The 26,516-nt window shown below is 41.0% G+C and overlaps 1 protein-coding gene across 2 annotated transcripts; it reads left to right on the forward strand.

The window, feature by feature from the left end:
• Window positions 1-2: 2 nt before the first annotated feature.
• Window positions 3-16,271, forward strand: COX15 (cytochrome c oxidase assembly homolog COX15). 2 transcript variants are annotated; one of them, XR_010838852.1, is made up of 10 exons: window positions 31-220; window positions 1,422-1,612; window positions 3,641-3,763; window positions 4,054-4,240; window positions 6,298-6,465; window positions 8,700-8,781; window positions 10,909-11,063; window positions 12,567-12,680; window positions 13,825-14,616; window positions 14,707-16,271. XR_010838852.1 is itself a non-coding variant. In XM_059054734.2 (9 exons), exons 1-9 carry the CDS (start codon window positions 131-133, stop codon window positions 13,954-13,956), a joined length of 1,242 nt encoding a protein of 413 aa, XP_058910717.1. In that variant the 5' UTR covers window positions 3-130; the 3' UTR covers window positions 13,957-16,271. The 2 variants fall into 2 exon arrangements, 1 of the variants encoding a protein (XP_058910717.1); XM_059054734.2 differs by having other exon boundaries at window positions 3-220; window positions 13,825-16,271.
• Window positions 16,272-26,516: the final 10,245 nt, after the last annotated feature.

The following is a 26,516-nucleotide window of genomic DNA, read 5'->3' on the forward strand; positions in this document are numbered from 1 at the left end:
GCTCGCCACCGCCTTCTGAAAAGGAGGGGCTCGTTTTGCGTGACCCGGTAGTGCTTCTCCAGTCGGTGGCGGAGAGAGGACACCAGGGAGTGCAGGAGTGTGGAGGTGGCAGTTGTGCACTGTTCATAGTATGCAGCGATTATTCTTTCCGCCCTTGAAGGCAGTGATGGGGAGCCCGTGTCTCCGGCTCTTGATTCCTGGGGCGGCGCCTAGAACACAGGTACCGCACAGTACCGGACTGAGTCGCAGAAGCTGGCATGGGATGAAAGGGCCCGGACAGAGATGATAATTCTCACACGTCACGTTTCCGTAGCTCCTTGGAGTTCACGACGCATTTACTTATGTCTAGGGCCCCTGAGTTCGGATCCGGACTTACCACTTAGTAGCTGTGGGCTATTAGCCAAGTTGGGTAACCTTTCTGTGCCTCAATTTATTCATCTGCAAAATGGGGATAATAGCACCTACTTCATAAGGGTTGTTATATACATAGAGGCTTAGCACATAGTAAAAGCTCAGTGATTTTTACCCATATATTTGATTTTTGCTCAAAGCTCCCGGATAGTCTGGTTAGGGACTATAACTCCATTCTACAGAGAAAAGGAAATTGAGGCTTAACTTGTCTAAAGTTACTTAATTAGAAGCAGGATAGGGAAAACATGGGTGTTTGGACTCTTAGGAATAGAGTCAGGAGAGGGCGTCTATTCGCTGAACTAATAACTATTGTGTGATTAATATGTGTTAGGAACTGGGAAGCAAAAGGTAAAATACCCAAAATTTCCTGCCTTAGAGGAAGTCACAGTTGATTCATTTCTAACTGATTTGTCAAATCTTTATTAAGGTCTTGTTATGTAAGGGAACTGTGTTTGAAACGAAGTTTGCAAGAGGGAAACTGCTAGACTGACTAGACATTGCTGTCCCACAGCTCATAGCTTAGTGGGAGATGGAGACAAACCTCTGTGTACTGAATGGTACATTACAGTGTGTGATGGAGAGGTATAGTGTGCTGGGAGAGTGACCTGTTGCAGATGTGGGGGAGTCTGAGAATACTTCCTAGAGGAGGTGACATCTAATCTGAGATCTGCAGTAGATATTATCAGTCAGGGGACCAGTAGTGCCCCGGTCAGAGAAAAATCATATTTAAAGACACATAGAAGAAAGAAAATAATCCATATTTAGTTGTAGAGTTAAGTCTGGGGGAAATATGCGGAGACCAGAAGGTTCATGGGGTGTAGGGATGGATTGGAGGCACTTGGGGGTGGATGTAGTCCAGATAAGAGATGATGATTTACCAGGGCAGTAGCAGTGGAAATGGGGCCATTCAGGGTCCTCCACACCAGACAGAGATTGAGTGTGAGTAGCAGTGGAGTGAATGAAGCCTTTCCCTCTTTCTCCAGTTGTAATTTGTCTGTCTTGATCCTTAGTGTGGTTGCAGCTGTGGGATCAGGCGCCCCTTGAGGCCAGGGCAATACAGCACCATCTCTGAAGTAGCTTTGAAACCTGGAAAGGGTACAGTGTCCCATCCTTCAAAGGCTGCTGAGCGGGTGGTGGGCCGATGGCTCCTGGTCTGCAGTGGAACAGTGGCTGGAGCAGTTATTCTTGGTGGAGTAACTAGGTGAGTAGTTTGTTCATAGTGAGTCAGCTATTTGAGTCATCATTAAAGTGCAGGATGACAGAGGGGGAAGGGACCTTAGAAATCATTTAATCTAGCTCCCTCATTTTATGTATGCAGAAACTGAGGCCTACAAAGGGAACAGGTCTGATGGCTTGCCCAGCCCTAAAACAGTTTAGGGTTTTACTAGTAGAAGCCCTTCATAAAGACTGGTTCAGGTCTTACCTGTCAGCTGTGCATTGCTTGTGTATATTTCCCCCTACAATCAGAGTTCAAATTTGTCACAAAAATTTTTGTACAGTCTGTTTGAATTAAGTGCAGATAAGTTCCGTACCTCTCAGTTGGTTCCTATGCATGCCTCTTAGGTCTCTTTAAATCTATAAAGAGATTTTATAGATTTGGATTCTACTCCCTCCACCGCTTCCACCCGCTTTGCAATTTTTTTGTTGTTGAAGAAACCCAAGTTATTTGTCCTTTTGGAGTTTCTCACAGTCTAGATTTTGCTGATTGCATACTTATGTTGTTTAACATGTTCCATTGTCCCCTGTATTTCCTGTAAACCATTTGTTGCTTGATCGGATTCAGGTTGGGGGCAGGAGGCAAAATACTTCATAGGTGATTAGAACATTCATAAATATCTGGTGTCTATTAGAGATGTCAACAGCCATTGTGACCATTGACTAAATCCATTATTTCACTAGAGTTGCAAAATTGTAATAGGTATTTTATTAGCTCAACTATAAAGAGAAACTTTCATCAGCAATTTGGTTACCCTAAGGTACAATGTGTTAGGAAAGGCAAGATAAACACTTGATTCCTTCCTTTTATTTACCAATTTTCAATATAAGAAATTGGTTCCCAAGCACTCTCCAAAGGTGACCAATAAAGTGAGTTTTTACGTATTAGGAGCTCCTAGTTTTGAATATATTTGATATGTTTCAATCCATTGTACTGAGATTTGCCCAAATTGTCCCATCTTTAGTCAGTGGGAACCTCTTCAGACTGGCTCCAGAGTCTTTTTGACAGGACCCTAGTAACCTTTGATTCCTTGCTTTCTGGATAAGATGTTCCAGGCTTGTCTTGTACATTTCCTGCCTCAGACCAGAAATCAGCTTTTTTACTTTTGCAACCCTGACCCCTTTTGGTGAAAATACTTTATAGTGTTAATAAAGTATGTGTTCCTCAAATTCTCTCCACATTCCCTGTGCCCTTATTTCAAAATACCTATGTGTTATATAGGCTGTTATGGGAAACTGCAACAAATTTGAGTTGTATTGTCTTTAAATTCACTCAGTAACCTAAACCGATTTATATCTGTAGCAGTCTCTTCTCCCTGTGTAAATGATATTGGTTGGGGCTTCCCTGGTGGTGCAGTGGTTAAGAATCTGCCTGCCAATGCAGGGGGCACGGGTTTGAGCCCTGGTCCGGGAAGATCCCACATGCCGCAGAGCAACTAAGCACGTGCACCACAACTACTGAGCCTGCGCTCTAGAGCCCGCAAGCCACGACTACTGAGCCCGCGTGCCACAACTACTAAGCTCGCACGCCTAGAGCCCGTGCTCTGCAACAAGAGAAGCCACCGCGATGAGAAGCCCGAGCACCGCAACCAAGAGTAGCCCGCACTCACCGCAACTAGAGAAAGCCCGTGCGCAGCAAAGAAAACCCAATGCAGCCAAAAAATTAATTAATTAAAAAAATAAAATAATATTGCTTATGCATTTAGGACACATTTCTTTCGTCTAAGGGTTGGTTTTATCTGTCAAGGAATGCTAGTGAAGTAAGGAGAGTTTAATGAAATAGAACAAGGAGTAAAGAAATTTGTACCTGATAGCAGCTGCTTCAGACAAAATTCCAGGCAGTAAGAAGAGAGCAAGTTGTCAAAAGAGGAAACGATGAAACGATGTGTTTACCTTTATAGGGGTCAAGTTCAGATCTACTTGCTGCTGTAAACCATTTATGAATAATCCAGTGTGGTGCACACACATATATACACTCAAATTTAATACACTCAAATTTCTTTCCTATCTTAAGGTTGACAGAGTCTGGCCTCTCAATGGTAGATTGGCATTTAATAAAGGAGATGAAGCCACCTACAAGCCAAGAAGAATGGGAAGCAGAATTCCAAAAATATCAGCAGTTTCCAGAATTTAAAATGTAAGTATTAGAGAAAATCGGGTAAACTTTCCAGTAGGCCCACGCAATCTTTTGCTTATTTAAACATTTCAGAATGTTTAGGTTCCATTATTTTTTGATATTTGGTTCAGTTATGTTTAGTGAGCTCCCTACTCTAAACCTCCAATTCCAAAGTGATTCTGAGGTGGCCAGTGAGGAAGAGGGCAGACCAGTCAAGCTTTAAAACCAAGAATGTTCCTGCATTCTATCAGGAAATAAAAATTAGATGAACTTTTTTCTCTTTCTTATTTTTGACGTCCCTTTTCACCCAGCTTGAATCATGATATGACGCTGGCAGAATTCAAGTTCATCTGGTACATGGAGTACTCACACCGAATGTGGGGTCGCCTAGTAGGCCTCACATACATCCTGCCTGCTGCCTACTTTTGGAGAAAGGGCTGGCTCACCCATGGCCTGAAAGGACGTGTTCTTGCCCTCTGTGGTTTAGTTTGCTTCCAGGTGAGATTTACTCAAGTTTGGGAAACCAGAGATGTTCTCAGGAGCCTCCAAGTTGGCATTGTTTTTAATGCAGTAATCTTTGAAACAGTGTAACAAAGTGGGTAAGAGCATGGATTTTAGTGTCACAGGCCTGGTTTCAAGGCCCAGCTCTGTCACTTAGTAGGGCATGTTGTCTCTGTAGGCTGTGTTTTCCTTACCTGTAAATGGGGATAATAATAGAACCTACCACTTAGGTTCTGTGAATATTAAGTGAGATCATGCATGTAAAGTACTTAGAGTAGTGCACACTCAGTAAATATGTTTTTATGTCACAAGAATTAGAGTTTCTTTTCCATCATGGCTTTCTTCCTGTGTTCTTGCATCCTCCCTTTTTCTAACTTGCCTGCTCTATGGGGAAGTGGGATCCCTCTGCTAGAATGGTTATAGAAGCAAATAGGGAAATTCCAGAAGAGAGAAACATTCTGTGGGATGAAGAATCTTAGAATACAGATGTAGCCGAGAGCTGAAAGTATAAATGGTGATTAAAATTATATAAGTTGAACTTCTCTTTTCTTAAGGAAAAGAGCTCTGAATGACTCCCACAGTTAAGGGGTTAGGGAAGCCTGAGAGCCAAGGAAGGGAGTGTTAGAGAAGACACCTGTGAGTATTGGGGTCAAGGTGTAGAGGCCCTAAGCGGGGGTCTCAGAGCATCATAGAAATACCAAAATTTGATCAGGAGGAAGCTAATTGGTTGATTTAACTCAAAGTGGTAAGAATACGAACCAATGAAAAGGAATTAAGGAGGGAGATGTAAGAGACAAAATAGAGGCGATAGAAAAAGATAATAAAGAGTTAGACATTAATCAAAATCTAATAGAAACTAGGGAGGATTGGTGAAACACAGTGAAAGTTTGTTTCAGAATTAAAAAGAAAAATAAAACCCACTTAAGATAGACTTCCAGGGAGGCAAAAATTTGAAAATGGCAAGATAGGATTATGGGAGGAGGAAAGTGAGGGCTGGCAAATCACACTATATACTCCCTCATCTTCCAGTGTCCTGTGCAGATGAAATCACGATACTTAGAACATCTAGAGTAGTCGTGAAGGGGGAAAGAAATCCCCAAAAAGACTTCCTGAGGAGAATATATTTAGAAAAGGTGGGGGCTTCCCTGGTGGCGCAGTGGTTGAGAATCCGCCTGCCGATGCAGGAGACACGGGTTCGTGCCCTGGTCCGGGAAGATCCCACATGCCGCGGAGCAACTAAGCCCGTGAGCCATGGCCGCTGAGCCTGCGCGTCCGGAGCCTGTGCTCCGCAACGGGAGAGGCCACAACAGTGAGAGGCCCGCATACCGCAAAAAAAAAAAAAAAAAAAAAAAAAAAAAATTAGAAAAGGTGGGATTCTCCCACCTCTTTAACATGATTCTACTGGCTGGGGAGGGTCAGGGTGAAAGGGTACCGTATCTGATATGACTAGAACTGACAGTTGTTTGGTTACTTGAAAAAGTCGGTTAAAACAGGGAATCAGAATAATAATACATACCTTAAACTTTTCAACTTAAACATGTACTTTCATTACCATTTTTTTAAAAGAGAAGTAGAAATTTAGATACTTGCAAACCATTTGCCTGAGAAGCCTTATAGATTTTTATGACATCCCCCCAAACCTTCATAATTGTCTTTTTCCACCTAACATGACAGTAATTGTTTTTAAGCAGTTATCTTTGTCAGGTTTCTCCAAAGCATCTAGTTCTTGTAAAATCAGCTGTCTTTTTACTTTCATATTTCACTGGTTTACATAATGTTAAATTATGCCAAGTATTTGTAAGCTTTTGCCCCAATACACTTTTGTGTACTTTTCTATATTTGGCTTCTACTTCAATAAAATGTTATTCTAAACAGTGGTGAAGTACTTTTGGTGCTGCATGTGGAAATTGGGTAGGTCTCGATTCCTGGGATACTGGGGATATGGGAGGGTATGGAAAGGAGGAGTTAGGTAGGAGTACTCACTTTCTCAGAGAGTAAAGTTGAATAAACAGCATCAACCTTGTTTTGTTTGCCTCTTCTCTTTTTGGTTGCAGGGCCTGTTGGGGTGGTATATGGTGAAAAGTGGCTTAGCAGAGAAACCAGATTCCCATGACATCCCTCGGGTCAGTCAGTACCGCCTTGCCGCCCACCTGGGATCAGCCCTTGTGCTTTATTGCGCCAGCTTGTGGACTTCGCTCTCACTGCTGCTACCTCAGCACAAGGTGAAGTCAGTCTGTATTGTTTACCACATCTGTACAGATGGTGACGGGGTCAGAGAAATGGAAATTCTGGTACTAATGGGAAGTTATTTGTCAAAATGCATGCATTCCCTTAGTAACACCTGTCAGTTTTACCAGAAGCTAGATATAACCAAAGCTTAGAGAAACATTGAACTTTGGGACTCTGGATAGCTTTGGGATGGCAAAGTAAAAACTGCAATTATTCTTTTGGGCTGGAGCAGCTTATTCAAAGGAGAATTAGTATAGGTGCCAAATATTTTGTCAGCATTGCCTATCAAGAAAGATGAAAAGATGAATTTTAGAAAAAGAAGGAAAGAGTACCAACAACAAGAGATACCCCAACCACTTTACTTCTGACTCCCAGAGGGATGATGGATGGAGAGGTGAGGAAGACCAGAACGAGAGCTATTTGTGGGCCTTTAGTGGTGTGTACAAGAGTGACGTTGAGTTGTTTGTTCTTTATGTGGGGACCCTACCATTCAGCAAGTCGAACAAAATAGTAAACCGTAGTGATCTTGCTTAAAAGTATTTTCTCTGTATGCTGATTAAAGGAAAACACTAGGTATTTTTAAAACGAGTATTATTTTAGGTATTAAAGTCATGGTTGGCCTGGATAACCTGTTCATGGAGTGAAGTTTAGGATGATAGTAGGACTTTTAAATAGAATCATCCAGTAGGTACTTGGAGCCAGTGGTCTGGATCCCAATAAGGACAGGAGATGTTGACTTGGCAGTCATCCCACAGGGAAGCCAGGTGGGGCTGAAACATTGGTATAGTAGATGATCCGCACCTGAGTAGTTCCTGTTCTTCTTACTTTCAAAGCCAGACTTCTAAAATGAATTGACTACATCTGTAGCTGTACATCCTGACAACCCATTCTTGTTTTCCAGTTCTTGTCATCTGGCTTCCCCACCCACCCCTGTACATACCCAGCCACACATTCACCTCCACGCTTATACACATGCCCACACTCTTCTAAATACTCTGTACCGAATGGTACTTTTAAAGGTTACCAATGACTTTTTAATTATTAATTGTTTTTCTCTTTTTGTTTATTTATATTCTGCAGTAGTTACAGAAAGGATTTGAGATGCTAGTCAACCACACAGAACTGTGCTGTCCAGCACAGTAGCTACTAGCCACATGTGGCTATTTAAATTCTAATTAAAATTAAATAAAATTAACTTTATATAAACAAACCTGTTATCGACTTAAACTTTAAATAAAATTAACTTTAAAAAAAATTTTCGGGCTTCCCTGGTGGCACAGTGGTTGAGAGTCCGCCTGCCGATGCAGGGGACACGGGTTCGTGCCCCGGTCCGGGAAGATCCCACATGCCGCGTAGCGGCTGGGCCCGTGAGCCATGGCCGCTGAGCCTGGGCGTCTGGAGCCTGTGCTCCACAATGGGAGAGGCCACAACAGTGAGAGGCCCGCGTACTGAAAAAAAAAAAAAAAAATTTCAGTTGCTCTAGCCTCATTTTAGATCGTCATTAGCCACATATTGGACAGCACAGATAATAGAACATTTCCATCACAACAGAAAATTCCAATGGACAGTGCTGATATACTGTCCTACAAAATCTTAGTAATGATGCCTAACTCTTCACATACTAGATTGTAAATCATTTGAGGGCAGCACTCTGACTTTCCTTTGTATCTTTATGGTTATCTGTGTATAAAGTTCTTACTAAATATTTGTTGATTCACTGATTATTATCACAAGTTGGCTACAGTAAAAATAAAAACAAATTTTGGCTTTACCCAAAACACTAAATGCAAGAATCTCTACTCTAGGCATTTTATGCAGTTTTGATTCTGATTATATTTGCTAAACATGAATTATTACACACAGCATGAAAATCCAGTTCTGTACCTTAAGTCACATCACTTTAACCGTGGTGAAGTATTTTCCCATGAACAATGCAAATCATTCAGTTACTGAACAGATATATATTGAATACCTATATGCCAACTACTGGGCTAGGATTACTATAATAAGCAAGTCAGATGGCAGTTCCTGCCTCCACAAAACTTACAAGATAGCAGGGAAGACAAATAGTAAATGTATAAATTTAATAAAATTTAGATAGAATAAAATAGAATATCTGCGGGGAGTACTTAACCTAGTCTAGGGGTCAGAGAAGATCTGACCTCAGATTGTCTTTGGGGTTTGGCCTTGGAGATCTTTATCTGTGTGATTTTCTTTTCTTATTTAGTTGCCTGAAACGCGTCAACTCCTGAGGTTGAGACGATTTGCTCATGGAACTGCAGGCCTGGTGTTCCTTACGGCTCTCTCAGGTAGGACTCTTTTTATCAAAGATGGCCTAGCTTCATTCCACATTCAGGTGGGATTTCTTGCCTAATGCTTTCCTCCTGTATCTTTATATTTCCTTTTCATACATGCTTCTGTCATATACCACCGTCTTCATCCTCTTGTTTTTTATTCCTTCCTCCCTTCCCCAAATCCTGCTTCCAGTTAGTTGAACAAAAATATTGAGTATCTACCTGTATCCAGACTGTCTAGCTTCAAATCCTGGCTTTACCACTTGTGAACTACATGACCTTGGACAAGCCATGTAACCTCTCTGGGCCTCATGACCTCATCTATAAAATGGGGAAGATGATAATAGTTTGAGTAATATATGTGAAGTGCTTAGCACCTCACATGTGGCAAAGGCTATGTAAGTGTTAGCTGTTGTTATTATATAAACATTATTGTTATTATTATTATTTTTGGTTGCGTTGGGTCTCTGTTGCTGTGCGTGGGCTTTCTCTAATTGCGGCAAGCTGCGGCTACTCTTCGTTGTGATGTGCGGGCTTCAATAGCAGTGGCTTCTCTTGTTGCAGAGCATAGGCTCTAGGTATGTGGCTTCAGTAGTTGCAGCACGTGGGCCCTAGAGCGCACGGGCTTCAGTAGTTGCGGTGAGCAGGCTGTAGGGCATGTGGGCTTCAGTAGTTGTGGCTCATGGGCTTAGTTGCTCCGCAGCATGTGGGATCTTCCTGGAGCAGGGAACGAACCCATGTCCCCTGCATTGACAGGCGGATTCTTAACCACTGCGCCACCAGGGAAGTCCTGACATTATTGTTATTATTACACTATACCAAGATGGGTTAGACAAAAGCCTGTCCTCAAAGATGGCCTTAGAGTTTACTAGGGCAAAGAGACTAACACAGATCTTTATCATTCTTTAAATCACACCTCTACCTTTCTTACTCTGGAACTGCCCTATACAATTATCAGTAGCCTCATGTGACTATTTAAACTTAAGTTACTTAAAAGTAAATAAAATTTAAAGTTTAGTTTCTCATTCACATTAGCCACATTTCAAGTGCTCAGTAGCCACATGTGGGTGGCTAGCAGCCATTGTATTGGATGGATGACAGATATAGAACATTTCCATCATCTTAGAAAGTTCGATTGGACAGCACAGCTCTAAATAAAACCATCAAACCAATGGTCCACCCAAACCTCCTCCCCCTTTTTTTGGTGGAAGAACATGAATTTTGACTTTATAAATGCCATTTATAAAAATAAGGAATGTGATTTAACATACCTGAATCTTTGATCATAAATAATGGATCAGTCATCCATTAAATTCATGGATACCTTCTTTGTGTGTTTATCCAGGGTTTAGTTTATAAGATTTTTTTGAGCACTTGAGGAAGACAGATAATAAACAACAAAACATAACATGGCAGATAATGTTTGGTGCTTCGAAGAAAAATAAAGCAAGATAAGGGGATAGAGGTGGGGTGGGGGAGTGCTATCTTATGCAGTATAGGATAACTGGGGAGATCTCTTTGATAAGGTGACATTTGAGTGGAGACTTGAGGAAGTGAAGGAGTAAATTAACTAGTTCCAGAATAGATGAGTAGTTCTCAGTTGGGGAGGTAAACAGGACATCACAATCACTAAGGGAACTTTTCTAAACTAATAATGCCTCCTCTAGAGCTTCTAGTCCACCCCTCTAGGGGAAGCATGCCAGAATCTTGGGGTGGGAATAGGTAAGGATGCAGGGTTTTTGGGGTTTTTTTTAAAGTTTCCATGGTGATTGTGATATATATTCCGTGTTTGAGAACCTGTGCTATTGATCTTCCTATTCTCTGACTATTCCTTTTGTCTAACTCTGGGATAATAAACATTTTCTATGTCAGAACTAGTATTTGATCTCTTCTTTCTTTCTTTTTTTGCGGTACGCGGGCCTCTCACTGTTGTGGCCTCTCCCGTTGCGGAGCACAGGCCCCGGATGCGCAGGCTCAGCGGCCATGGCTCACGGGCCCAGCCGCTCCGCGGCATGTGGGATCTTCCTGACCGGGGCACGAACCCATGTCCCCTGCATTGGCAGGCGTACTCTCAACCACTGCGCCACCAGGGAAGCCCTTCTTTCTTTCATTTTAATAAATACTTTTTATCTTGGAATACAGGGGCTTTTGTGGCAGGGCTGGATGCTGGGCTTGTTTACAACTCCTTCCCCAAGATGGGAGAATCTTGGATCCCAGAGGATCTCTTTACCTTCTCCCCTCTCCTGAGGAATGTTTTCGAGAATCCTACCATGGTGCAGTTTGATCACCGGATTCTGGTAAGTCTGGCTGGGGGTTACTGGCTACTAAGCACAGGGAGCCTCTTACAGGCTCTGCGGTGTCTGAAGCACTGATGGCAACACTGAGATGGTAGAGTGGGAATTAGATTTCCTTGTCTTTTTAGAAGAAATTTAGTACCAGTTTTCTGATGTGACATTTTTGTCTTAATTACCCACACCCCTCTAGCCAAATTCTGACTTTCAGGATCCTGCCACCTTCTAAAAGTTCAAATGTGCCTTTTATCATCTGGCAAATGATAACTCCCCTCAATCCTGCACATGCATAGGAGAGTCATTTAGCAAAAATGAGGCTGAGTAGAGAAGAGAGTACAAAGGCAGTGGTTGCTGAACACACAACTGTCAGGGCTGAAGCAAGACCCCAAGGAGCTAACAGCATCATAAATACTTATTTTATTTAAGCTAATATTTATTAAGGGCCTGCTATAAGATCAGCTTGGTGGCCTGGGCACAATAAATTGGAGCAGGGAAAGATCAGCAGCAGGGAGACCCGGGAGAAGCAGTAGTGCTATTGCAGTAATGCCGTGAGAGTGATGGGGTTCAGGGCTTAATGGTGGGCGAGGTTGTAGGGAATAGAAGACTCGCTGCAGGAATAAAGGTAAAGAAGGATCAAAGGAGATCCCAGAGTTTCTTCTGTGGCATGTTTAAAACACACCAGCAGAAATGGGACTGTTGGAATGAGTGTTGAGCTAGAGACAGAGGATGTCATCAGACTGAGGTACGTTGAGTGTGAGATGACAGTAATGCACCCAGAGAGAGGCCCAGGGGCCTCATATCCAGATGGGATGCTGGGGCTTGGGCAAGTTACCTTGTGTGGGCTCAGTCCCCACTGCCACACAGCATTTTGGAATAAGTCAGGTCTGGTTGAAATTGTCATCGTGGACAGCTCTGAAAAGGAAAAGAAATGAAATTGCTATAGAAAATGATAGAAAAACATTCTGCTTGACGTCATGGAAGGGGAATGGAAACCCTCCTACCAGCTGCAGACTCTCTTTCTGAAGAGGTGGAAATGAAAAGGGGACTTCAGATCATTTTCAGCCCTAGCTGGCAGCACCACCGCCTCCTCTAGTCACAGCCCAGGGAAACAATAACCCTCATGTGCTGGTGTCAGCCCTGTTTTAAAAATACAGGATTGGAGTAGAGAGAAAGTTAGGGATAAGGATGAAAAGAATAATTTAAAAACTGAGGGCCACACCTGGGGGACACCCACACTGGAAGGTGGATAAGATTGCTGAGAGTAAGTGTGTATAAAGTGGTACGTGCAGAAACTTTAAGTGGAGCCATGCCTGGTTGGCATTGAAGTGGCAAACAGAAGAGGAGCATGGAAGAAGCTGAGGAGGAGTAATCAGGTGGTTCTCTGCCTGGGAGGGGAAAGTGCTTAGTGGTTATTCCTCGGATCTGGAGGAGTTACCTGTAAGGTGAGCAGAAACCAGGAGGGTGGGACATTTCTTCCTGGCACTTGATGAGACTCTTTCCTCCCTGCAGGGAATCACTTCAGTTGCTGCCATTACAGCACTCTACTTCCTCTCCCGGAGAATTCCCCTTCCTCGAAGGACCAAGATAGCAGCAGTGACTCTGCTAGCTTTGGCATACACCCAGGTATAAACCACTTCTTTTTGTTCTGAAGGTGTCCCCAAAACAAAATTTAAAAAGAAAGGTGACAGACTAGGAGAAAATATTTTCAATATTTATAGTAGACTAGAAGGTTAACAACAAGAAAGTAAGTAAAGGATATTAATACACAATTCTCACAAGAGGAATGATGAATGGCCAATAAATATGAAAAGCTGTTTAGCCTCACCTGTGATCAGAGAGGAACAAATTAAAGCAATGTGTGCCATTTTGTACCAGTCAGATTGGAAAACAATGAAAAAAAAAAAAGGTAAGCAGATGTTGGCATGGGTATAGGAAAATGGATACCTTTGTATCTTCTTAGCAAGAGCATGAGTTGGTATAGCTCTTTTTAGTGGGCGTTTGGCAATATCTTTTGAAGTGTTAAATGTTTAATCCTTTCATCAAGCATATTGACTTATTAATGCCTGCCCTGTCCAAGGAAATTCATTGTGGAATTACTGTGATAGTGAAAAATTGGAAACAGCCTAAATAAACATGTATGGTGTATCCATACTGTGGAATACTGTACTGTAGTTTAAAATAATAAGATCTCAAGACATACATTAAGTGAAAAAAAAGCAAGTGGCAGAACAATATATTTTTTTAAAAGCACCAAGCTGTTTTTCTATAAACATGTATACAGGGCTTCCCTGGTGGCACAGTGGTTGAGAGTCCACCTGCCAATGCAGTGGACACGGGTTCGTGCCCCGGTCCGGGAAGATCCCACGTGCCGCAGAGCGGCTGGGCCCGTGAGCCATGGCCGCTGAGCCTGCGCATCCGGAGCCTGTGCTCTGCAATGGGAGAGGCCACAACAGTGAGAGGCCCGCGTACCGCAAAAACAAACAAAAACAAAAACATGTATACGAAAGTATAGGTGTGTAGAAACTGATAACAGTGGCTACCTTTGGGGAGGAGAACTGGGCTAGATGAAGGATAATTAAAAGGAATTTTAGGTTTATCTAATTTGTTTGAATTTCCTTTAAGTCTACTTGTGAAATGTAACAATATAGTTTTTAATGTTCTGATGGGAGAATGTGGAGGATTTGTGTATCTGGTTATCCATGCCCATCATTTCAGCTCTGAATATGTGGTTCCTACTTGGCTTATTGCTTTCTTTCCTTTGTAACAGGTGGGCTTGGGCATTAGCACTCTGCTGATGTACGTCCCAACTCCTCTGGCTGCCACTCACCAGTCGGGCTCCCTGGCTGTGCTCAGTGTTGCCCTTTGGCTCATGAATGAACTCCGAAGAGTCCCAAAATAATTCTCAAGGATCAGCTTCCTAGGACTGAAACTGCTTGTGAGAGATTATCAGAGAACACAAGAACTTGAGCTTTTCTGAGGGATGACTTTGGCATACCAAGTGGTTTCCAAATTGGTCAAGTTATTTAAATTGTTTGCCTGTTTTGGGGATGGTCACTGAATCAAGAAAGTCATTAAGTATGGTTATGCTAAAGGTTCCTTTTTAAATCCATTACTTTTTGTGTTGAAAATCGGATTTAATGTAGAGAAAGAATTGTCGTCATTTGCTTCTTAACAGACTCTGTCTCAGGTTTCTTAAATGTTGACAAGCTGTTGGTTCTACATGCATAATCTCTGTCTCCTTGACCTCCTGAGTCCTGGATTCTGCCTATGTAGACATTCTTTATGGTCTCAACTTCACTTCCATCACGTAAAGATTCAAAGGGATAGACTGGCGTACCCTAAAGTAGCCAGATAGCCTTCAGCAAGAAATAGCTGCTTCTAGTGTTGATTTTCAAAACTGGGGAAAGCACTAACCTAGTTCCTCCTGAGACAGGTCTGTTACATTACTAGGTGAGATGAATGGAACACAGTATAAATCAGTTCCTGAAAGGGTTTCTCAACAGCCTCATGGATAAGAAAAATATGGCCTTGATGGTGTAGTACATGGACATCTATTCAGGTATTTAAACAAATTGTTGATTAATGAATGTGTGATTTTGGCCTCTTGATATTTCACAGGGCTCTTATTCAACTTTATTTTTTAAATCAGCAATTTGAATGAAGGCATCAGAAAGATTTGAGAGTGGAGCAACCCAACATTGAGGATGTAACAGAAGACAATTACAACTCAAAACAGTTCCAGAGTGGCACCATCAAGATGAAATTAAACAGGTCATAAATGTAGCACCTTCATTTAAATTATAAATAGCTTGTATAAATTTGGGGTAGAGAAAACTGGCTTATCATTTTATATAAAAAAGACTTAGGAGAGGGACTTCAGTTGGACACAGGCTCAACATGAACCAGCCATGTGATGACACTGATAAAGATTAGTGGTGTTTCAGATTTTATCAATAGAATTGTCACAGCCATGGTCAGAAGACCTCAACGCAAATGCTGCATTTCACTCTGGGTACCACATTTTTTAAGGAGGATATATATCCAGACAAAGGGACCAGGATAGTGAGGAGTCCAGACGTGTTTCACACAGGGAATACTTGAAGGAACTAGGGGTATTCAGCTGGAGGAGAACGTTCAGAGAGAAAACAAGAATCCTGCCCTTGAGAAGTTGAAGCCCCTTCATGCAGAAGGAGTGAGCTTCCTTTGTGCTGCAGAGCTGGGAGCAGTGGGTGAAAGTTGCAGAAGGTTAGTTTTTAGTTTTGTATAAGGCAGGAGTCAATTGGACCAAATCAAATGCCCACTAGGGTCAGGCTGGTGCCGACTGGCAAACTGGAGAGCAGGTGCCTGAATAATGGACTGCACTACTGCTGAGTGCTGGCCTCTTGCTGCTGCACAGGTCCAGGGTGCTCAGATCTGATTTTTCAAAGAAACTAAACATCCAGATTTTTAGGTGAATGCTCTCAAGTTGTTTAGAACATTATGCAGGCTAAACAGATCTGGGAGCCATAAATGACCTAAGATTTGCCCCTCTACAGTCGCTGGACTAATGATCTCAGTTCCCTTTCAACTCCAGTATTCTCTGGGTTTCAGTGTGACCAACAGTGTGTCATTCTCAAATGGTTCTTAGCAAAATAGAATTAGTTTGATTCTTAAAAAATCCTGCCCCCTGGAGCTGGTTCCCAACTTCTCTCATGTTAGAACCTTTCAGAATCCTATCCCCAGCCTCAGCCAAGGCCAAGTAGATCACAGTCTCTGAAAGCAGTAATAAGCGAGTTCCCCAGGTGATTCTGATGTGCAAAGTTTGTGAACCACTGCCCTAGGCCTTAGTAGCCTAGTTACCTTAGAAAGTTTTGACCAGTTTATTCCCATTCCCTCCACATTTCCACCCCACCCTATCATCTCATTTAATCTGCTTTGTTGATCCTGTTAGTGTGCTAATGGGGTATCACCACTTCTACAGAGAATTCTCTAAAGAAGGGGAGCTGCAGTCACTGGGGCAGGTTGCCACACCATCATCTCCTGATCCCCAAATTAAGGTTGTTCTTAGTTAATAACGGAGTCTGCAGAGGGCAGCCTCATCCAACTCAAAGAACCACATGCTAATGCTCCTACTGTTCCCTCCAAAAAAGTAGCACTGAATGAATTAAATAAGTTTAAGTTGCAGATGTTTTACTTCATTGTTTCTTTTATTAAAGATGAGTAAGTTTGGAAAAACAGATCTGGTGGCACTGAGTGATATAACTGTATTATGCCCATCTGTGAGCTCCTGGTGAATGGATATTACCTGAATTATTTTTGTTTGCATTATTCCCAGCACCAGACACATACCAAATATTGCATGAATGAATGGAAAATGGATGATTACAAACTGATGTCCCAGACACTGCTTTCAAAATAAGTCATCATATCTAGAAGATGAAATGGATTTCCCTTAATATTTTAAAAAGTCAACAGTTGTGTCAGTTGTTTTTAAAACATCAAAGGAGATTAATACACCTGGCTTTCTTAATCAACCCAGAATATCTTTAACTTAGACTGACAAATGCTGTCCATTTTGGCAGGGGAAATAATTAACCACTGCCTAAAGTGAGGCTGGCTGCAAAGACCAACACTGATGATCATAATAGTAGGAAAACCAGTTTATCTTCAGCAATCCTTCCAGTCCTGGCATGAATGGTGGGTTGTATACTGGCATATATAACATATATACCCATGTCCTTGCATAAGAATGCATCCCCTCTCTAATATGCATTGCACATTTTGTTCAACACTGATTTAACAGTATTTATCAGAATTTCAAGAACTGTTCAGCAAAACTATTATTTAATGTGAAGTGTTAGAAAAACATACAAGCTTAGCAACCCCCAAAAGTGATGCCATGCAGGTAGCCTTTGGTTTTTTAAAGCAAAAAAGGGAGTTTTTAGTTGTGGATCATAATAAAAAGATGTGTTTCAACACTGCAGGATCCAATGCTCAAGGCAGAAATCATGGAGGAGACAAGGCATATACTTCAGGACTGCAACTAAAGGGGAATTGTAGGATAAGAATTTCAAACACAACATAATGACAAATTCCAGAAATCAAAGTGTTTGGGATCCTTGCTCACAGAGAAAGATTTTTATGAAGCTAATTAGGGCAACAGCCTTCACCATCAGCAGTCTTTACAGGCTAAACTCTGGCGGGTGCTCTGTAGGAGGGGCTGCTTAGGAAAGTATCAGGGCTACTTTACACCGGAGAAGTGGAGAGTGGAGAGGAGTGGTAGGCTGCCACAGGGCATATGAGTGGCTGCACTACTTCAAAAGGAGAGGCTCAGCTTGCCTGAAGTGATGCATACATGGCTATAATCCTGTGATTCTGAAATTTTTTTCAATTTTGGTCTTTATAAAAATGTCAAGCAACGATTGAATACATTTTAAAAGTAGAAAGCCCTTTAAAAGTATGGGTAATGATTCAATTTTACAAATAAAACAGTATTATTGCTCAGACTTCCAGAGAAACAAAATGGTCAATGGATGTATTCCTCCTCTGTCCCTCTAATAATAGTACTGAGAAATAATGAAATACTAGGAGGAAAAGGAAATGTCTAAATAATACAAGGGAAGTGTATTCCGATATTAAAAAAAAGAGTCCTCATTTTTTAACAAATATATTTTGTAATACCAACAAATCCTCACAAGTTTGTCAGAGCACATGGCCCTAGTGGCAGGACTATGAAATTAGCATAACCTGAGACTAGTATGGGAGAATCTGAAACATTTGCTGCTACTTCTACCTTAATTCTAATTCCAACCGAAGTTTCATCACATACCACAGCAAAAAGGGAAATTAGATGCCAGTTATGAATTCGTTTGAAAAGAAGTCTAGAAACAGCAAGAAGAAACAGCACTCTGTTTCTGTAAGGGAGTCTAGGAACTGCCCAATAATTACAATCAAGTTCCTTAATGACATAGCTCTAATAAACATTTATATCTTAAATAATTTAGATTGTAACCATAACATGAATTGCTTGGATGCTGTGGTTAAGAAAATTATATAAAATTAAGCAAATTGTTTAAAAAAGAGATGTCTAAAATTTTAAATTATTGAAAGAAATAAAGAAGCTAGAATGGATGTAGTGAAAACCTGATACTATTTCTAACAAAGCATTTCTTTCATAGTTTATTCCTAAATGTGAACAATCACAAATGAATATCAGAAGCAGTTATAAAGAATGCTCATGGGGCTTCCCTGGTGGCGCAGTGGTTGAGAGTCTGCCTGCCGGTGCCGGGGACACGGGCTCGTGCCCCGGTCCGGGAATATCCCGCGTGCTGCGGAGCGGCTGGGCCCGTGAGCCCTGGCCGCTGGGCCTGCGCGTCCGGAGCCTGTGCTCCACAACGGGAGAGGCCACAGCAGTGAGAGGCCCGCATACCACAAAAAAAAAAAAAAAAAAAAAAAAGATTGCTCATGGTTAGTTGCAGTCAGCTGTATTATATATATTGTGCTGAAACACACAGTCTTGCAAGAAGATTCTGTCAGTGATCATTTCACTGTATTACTACTGTTCTGGGTGTCAGTTTCATCATCCGTAAAATCATGGGTGTTAACCAGAAATCTCTGAAGTCTCAGCTTTAAAAATCTCATTTTCTGGAGATTGGATGAAGATGGTGGAATAGAAAGACCTGCTCTCACTCCCTCTTGCGAGAGCACCAGAATCACAACTAACTGCTGGACAATCATCGACAGGAAGACACTGGAACTCACCAAAAAAGATACGCCATACCCAAAGACAAAGGAGAAGCCACAGTGAGATGGTAGAAGGGGCACAATCACAATAAAATCAAATCCCATAACTGCTGGATGGGTGATTCACAAACTGGAAAACATTTATACCACAGAAGTCCACCCACTGGAGTGAAGGTTTTGAGCCCCACGTCAGGCTTCCCAACCTGGGGGTCCAGCAATGGGAGGAGGAATTCCTAGAGAATCAGGAAAAAGCGGGATTTGATTACAGGACGTCAACAGGACTGGGAGAAACAGAGACTCCACTCTTGGAGGGCACACACAAAGTAGTGTGTGCATCGGGATCCAAGGGAAGGAGCACTGACCCCACAGGAGACTAAACCAGACCTACCTGCTAGTGTTGGAGGGTCTCCTGCAGAGGCAGCGGGTGGCTGTGTCTCACCATGAGGACAAGGACACTGGCAGCAGAAGTTCTGAGAAGTACTTCTTGGTGTGAGCCCTCCCAGAGTCCACCATTAGCCTCACCAAAGAGCCCAGGTAAGCTCCAGTGTTGGGTCACCTAAGGCCAAACAACCAACAAGGAGGGAACCCAGCCCCACCCAGCAGCAGACAAGCGGATTAAAGTTTTACAGAGCTCTGCCCACCAGAGCAACAGCCAGTTCTACCTACCACCAGTCCCTCCCATCAGGAAACTTGCACAAGCCTCTTAGATAGCCTCATCCACCAGAGGGCAGACAGCAGAAGCAAGAAGAACTACAATCCTGCAGCCTGTGGAACAAAAAGCACATTCACAGAAAGATAGACAAGATGAAAAGGCAGAGGGCTATGTACCAGATGAAGGAACAAGATAAAACCCCAGAAAAACAACTAAATGAAGTGGAGATAAGGCAACCTTCCAGAAAAAGAGTTCAGAATAATGATAGTGAAGATGATCCAGGACCTCGGAAAAAGAATGGAGGCAAAGATCGAGAAGATGCAAGAAATGTTTAACAAAGACCTAGAAGAATTAAAGAACACACAGAGATGAACAATACAATAACTGAAATGAAAACTACACGAGAAGGAATCAATAGCAGAATAACTAAGGCATAAGAATAGATAAGTGACCTGGAAGACAGAATGGTGGAATTCACTGCTGCGGAACAAAATAAAGAAAAAAGAATGAAAAGAAATGAAACAGCCTAAGAGACCTCTGGGACAACATTAAACACAACAACATTCACATTAGAGGGGTCCCAGAAGGAGAAGACAGAGAGAAAGGGCCAGAGAAAATATTTGAAGAGATTACAGTCAAAAACTTCCCTGACATGGGAAAGGAAATAGCCACCCAAGTCCAGGAAGTGCAGAGAGTCCCATACAGGATAAACCCAAGTCGAAACACGCCGAGACACATAGTAATCAAACTGGTAAAAATTAAAGACAAAGAAAAATTATTGACAGAAGCAAGGGAAAAATGACACATAACGTACAAGGGAACTCCCATAAGGTTAACAGCTGATTTCTCAGCAGAAACTCTACAAGCCAGAAGGGAGTGGCATGACATATTTAAAGTGATGAAAGGGAAGAACCTACAACCAAGATTACTCTACCTGGCAAGGATCTCATTCAGATTCGATGGAGAAATCAAAAGCTTTACAGACAAGCAAAAGCTAAGAGAATTCAGCACCACCAAACCAGCTCTACAACAAATGCTAAAGGAACTTTTCTAAGTGGGAAACACAAGAGAAGAAAAGGACCTATCAAAACAAACCCAAAACAATTAAGAAAATGGTAATAGGAACATACATATTGATAATTACCTTAAACGTGAATGGATTAAATGCTCCAACCAAAAGACACAGGCTTGCTGAATGGATACAAAAACAAGTCCCATATATATGCTGTCTACAAGAGACCCACTTCAGACCTAGGGACACATACAGACTGAAAGTGAGAGGATGGAAAAAGATATTCCATGCAAATGGAAATCAAAAGAAAGCTGGAGTAGCAATACTCATATCAGATAAAATAGATTTTAAAATAAAGAATGTTACAAGAGACAAGGAAGGACACTACATAATGATCAAGGGATCAATCCAAGAGAAGATATAACAATTATATATGCACCCAACACAGGAGCACCTCAATACATAAGGCAACTGCTAACAGCTATAAAAGAGGAAATCGACAGTAACACAATAATAGTGGAAGACTTTAACGCCTCAGTTACATCAATGGACAGATCATCCAGACAGAAAATTAATAAGGAAACACAAGCTTTAAATGATACAATAGACCAGATAGATTGAATTGATATTTATAGGACATTCCATCCAAAAACAGCTGATTACACTTTCTTCTCAAGTGCACACGGAACATTCTCCAGGACTGATCAATCTTGGGTCACAAATCAAGCCTCAGTAAATTTAAGAAAATCGAAATCATATCAAACATCTTTTCTGACCACATGCTATGAGATTAGAAAACATTTACAGGGGAAAAAAAAGCGTGAAAAACACAAACACATGGAGGCTAAACAATACGTTACTAAATGACCAAAGATCACTGAGGAAATCAAAAAATACCTAGAAACAAATGACAATGAAAACACGATGATCCAAAACCTATGGGATACAGCAAAAGCAGTTCTAAGAGGGAAGTTTATAGCAACACAATCCTACCTCAAGAAACAACAAATATCTCAAATAAACAATCTAACCTTATACCTAAAAGAACTAAAGAAAGAAGAACAAAACCCCAAGTTAGTAGAAGGAAAGAAATCATAAAGATAAGAGCAGAAATAAATGAAATAGAAACAGAAAACAATAGCAAAGATCAATAAAACTAAAAGCTGGTTCTTTGAGAAGATAAACAAAATTTATAAACCATTAGCCAGACTCATCAAGAAAAAGAGGGAGAGGACTATAAAATTAGAAAATGAAATAGAAGTTACAACAGACACCGCAGAAATACAAAACATCCTAAGGGACTACTACAAGCAACTCTATGCCAATAAAATGGACAACCTGGAAGAAATGGACAAATTCTTAGAAAGGTATAACCTTCTAAGACTGAACCAGGAAGAAATAGAAAATATGAATAGACAAATCACAAGCAATGAAATTGAAACTGTGATTAAAAATATTCCAACAAACAAAAGCCCAGAACCGGATGGCTTCACAGGTGAATTCTACCAAACATTTAGAGAAGAGCTAACACCCATCCTTCTCAAACTCTTCTGAAAAATTTCAGAGGAAGGAACACTCCCATACTCATTCTACAAGGCCACCATCACCCTAATACCAAAACCAGACAAAGATACTCCAAAAAAACCCACAAAATTACAGACCAATATCACTGATGAATAGAGATGCAAAAATCTTCAACAAAATACTAGCAAACAGAAGCCAACAACACATTAAAAGGATCATACACCATGACCAAGTGGGATTTATCCCAGAGATGCAAGGATTCTTCAATATACACAAATCAATCAATGTGATACACCATATTAACAAGTTGAAGAATAAAAACCATATGATCATCTCAATAGATGCAGAAAAAGCTTTTGACAAAATTCAACACCCATTTATGATAAAAACTCTCCAGAAAGTGGGCACAGAGGGAACCTACCTCAACATAATAAAGGCCATATATGACAAACCCACAGCAAACATCATTCTCAATGGTAAAAAACGGAAAGCATTTCCTCTAAGATCAGGAACAATACAAGGATGTCCACTCTCACCACTAGTATTCAACATAGGTTTGGAAGTCCTAGCCGCAGCAATCAGAGAAGAAAAAGAAATAAAAGGAATACAAATTGGAAAAGAAGAAGTAAAACTGTCACTGTTTGCAGATGACGTGATACTATACATAGAGAATCCTAAAGATGCCACCAGAAAACTACTAGAGCTAATCAATGAATTTGATAAAGTTGCAGGATACAAAATAAATGCACAGAAATCTTATGCATTCCTATACACTAGTGATGAAAAATCTGAAAGAGAAATTAAGGAAACACTCCCATTTACCATTGCAACAAAAAGAATAAAATACCTAGGTATAAACCTACCTAGGGAGACAAAAGACCTGTATGCAGAAAACTATAAGACACTGATGAAAGAAATTAAAGATGATACAAACAGATGGAGAGATATACCATGTTCTTGGATTGGAAGAATCAATATTGGGAAAATGAGTATACTACCCAAAGCAATCTACAGATTCAATGCATTAAATTACCAATGGCTTTTTTTTACAGAACTAGAACAAAAAATCTTAAAATTTGTATGGAGACAAAAAAGACCCCAAATAGCCAAGGCAGTCTTGAGGGAAATAAATGGAGCTGGAGGAATCAGGCTCTCGGACTTCAGACTATACTACAAAGCTACAGTAATCAAGACAATATGGTACTTGCACAAAAACAGAAATGTAGATCAATGGAACACGATAGAAAGCCCAGAGGTAAACCCACGCACCTATGGTCAACTAATATATGACAAAGGAGGCGAGGATATACAATGGAGAAAAGACAGTCTCTTCAGTAAGTGGTGCTGGGAGAACTGGACAGCTACATGTAAAAGAATGAAATTAAACCACTCCCCCAAACCATACACAAAAATAAATTCAAAATGGATTAGAGACCTAAATGTAAGACCTGACACTATAAAACTCTTAGAGGAAAGCATAGGAAGAACACTCTTTGACATAAATCACAGCAGGCTCTTTTTTGATCCATCTCCTAGAGTAATGGAGATAAAAACAAAAATAAACAAATGGGACCTAATGAGACTTAAAAGTTTTTGCACAGCAAAGGAAACTACAAACAAGATGAAAAGACAGCCCTCAGAATGGGAGAAAATATTTATTTTTGAGAAAATATTTTTGCAAACGAATCAACGGACAAAAGATTAATCTCCAAAATATATAAACAGCTTGTGCAGCTCAATAGTAAAAAAACAAACAACCCAACCCCAAAATGGGCAGAAGACCTAAATAGACACTTCTCCAAAGAAGACATACAGATGGCCAAGAAGCACAGGAAAAGCTGCTCAACATCACTAATTATTAGAGACATGCAAATCAAAACTACAATGAGGTATCACCTCACACCAGTTAGAATGGGCATCATTAGAAAATCTACAAACAACAAATGCTGGAAAGGGTGTGGAGAAAAGGCAACCCTCTTGCACTGTTGGTGGGAATGTAAATTGATACAGCCACTATGCAGAACAGTATGGAAGTTCCTTAAAAAACTAAAAATAGAATTACCATATGACCTAGCAATCCCACTACTGGGCATATACCCAGAGAAACCATAATTGAAAAAGACACATGCACCCCAATGTTCATTGCAGCACTATTTACAATAGCCAGGATATGGAAGCAACCTAAATGCCCATCGACAGATGAATGGATAAAGAAGATGTGGTACATATATACAATGGAATATTACTCAGCCATAAAAAGTAATAAAATTGGGTCATTTGTAGAGACATGGATGGATCTAGAGACTGTCATACAGAGTAAAGTAAATCAGAAAGAGAATAACAAATATCGTATATTAACGCATATATGCGGAAACTAGAAACATGGTACAGATGAACTGGTTTGCAGGGCAGAAATTGAGACATAGATGCAGAGAACAAACGTATGGACACCAAGCGGGGAAAGTTGGCGGGGGTGGGGTGGGATGAATTGGGAGATTGGGATTGACATGTGTACACTTATATATATATATAAAATGGATAACTAATAAGAACCTGCTGTATAAAAAAATAAAATTCAAAAAAAAGTAATCTCTAACCAATAGTCCTAGCACTTTCATAGAATTTTTTATCATATAAGCACATTACAAAAATCAGCAAATGAGTCAAACAAGTAAAAATGTAACTCTAGGAAGCTAAAGATGTTTATTTTGTAAAACTTCACCAGTTGGGATAAACTGGGAAAGAGAGACCAATCTGAATTGGTTGAAAGTATGAATCATGGAATATTTTAATGTGATTTGAACTGGGATTTCAAAGTGTTCACAGGTAGAGTTTCTTAAGCACTAATTTCAATAAATAAGAATTGTCAGTAGTGTAAAAAAAAATCTCATTTTCTGAAATTGATGTATGATGATTGCTTTTGGAAAGTCCATTCCCACCAACCTTAATGTCAGGGACTATGGATAAAGTAGGAAATGACCACTGGTTCTTCTGGGCAGCCTGATCTTCTAAACCAAAGGCCACAATCCTCTTCCTGAAACTACTATATCACTTCTCTACCTTCTCTGCCTTTAGTTCCTTAGGCCAGTTTTTCTCCCTTTGGAACTGGCCTCAGATCATCTTGTCCAGCCATCTTGTTTTATAGATGGGAAATGAACCAGAGAGGGCGGGTGACTTGCCTGGGGTACCAGAGCTACTTAATGACAGGCCAGGGCTAAAATCCAAATCTCCTGTTTGGAAGCCTGCTGTTCTTTGCCCTAAATCACACCACCCACTTGTCTTTCACCCCTGACAAAAAGCAGAACACAAAACTATGAGAATAGGGGTGAGGGGGGCATCTAGAAAATACCAGTGAGAAGTTATTGTATCTCAAAAATATAAATATGGAGGTGATAATAAATGTTAATGCCTAAAATAACTAGCTTAGCAAGTGTATGGCAGACTCAACCACATTTTATTTTATTTTTTTTTGTGGTTCAACCACATTTTAATAATCACTGCCTAAGGCCTCTGAAGTTAAAGAAAGTTCTTAGGCTGAGGAGGGCAGAGGCAGAATACTTTGGATAACATTCGAAGAATAAATACAAGGTTGGGGGAAAGTGTCTAAAATTTCCTAGACCAAGGAAAATCAATTCAAGGAGCTAAGGTACAGAGAGAAAAATGGTATAATTTGGCTTAGAATTAACTGCAACTTAAGTGAATGTAATGCCAAATAATTGGGTATTATACATATTTTTATTATGTTCTCATGATAAGAATTCAGAGAAAAGTGATGGCCTGTGCCAACATAAATAATAAAGCCTCATTCCTATAAGCCACTGGCTCGACTTTGACATTTGTGACCTATCTCAGTAATTATAGCACTGAAACAGTTCAGGTTCACTGCTGCTGTTATAAGGAAGACTGCTTGGTAAGATTCAAAGGAACCAGTGGAATGTGTATTTTATGAAATCATAATTATTTTCACATGAGAACCAATCAAAATGCAGAAATGCAAATAGAAATCTTTAAAAATCTTTAAAAACTGAGGGCCAAAACAGGGTTAAAGGGAAGATAGACTGTCTGATTCTATATGTAAGAATATTTCATTTTGAGAAAGTAATATACATAATTGGCCCTCAAAAAGGGATAAATGGCTTGTTTCTAGCTAATGAGATTTGATTTAAAATGTTTAACTGAGGGCTTCCTTCCCTGGTGGCACAGTGGTTGGGAGTCCGCCTGCCGATGCAGGGGACACGGGTTCGTGCCCCAGTCCGGGAGGATCCCACGTGCTGCGGAGCAGCTGGGCCCGTGACCCATGGCCACTGGGCCTGTGCTCCGCAATGGGAGAGGCCACAACAGTGAGAGGCCCGCGTACCACATTAAAAAAAAAAAAAAAAAAAAAAAAAGGGCTTCCCTGGTGGCGCAGTGGTTGAGAATCCGCCTGCCGATGCAGGGGACATGGGTTCGTGCCCTGGTCCGGGAAGATCCCACATGCCGCGGAGCAATTAAGCCCGTGAGCCATGGCCGCTAGGCCTGCGCGTCCGGAGCCTGTGCTCCGCAACGGGAG

The sequence above is a fragment of the Kogia breviceps genome, chromosome 2, assembly GCF_026419965.1.
Source record: "Kogia breviceps isolate mKogBre1 chromosome 2, mKogBre1 haplotype 1, whole genome shotgun sequence".
Taxonomy (NCBI): Eukaryota; Metazoa; Chordata; class Mammalia; order Artiodactyla; family Physeteridae; genus Kogia; species Kogia breviceps.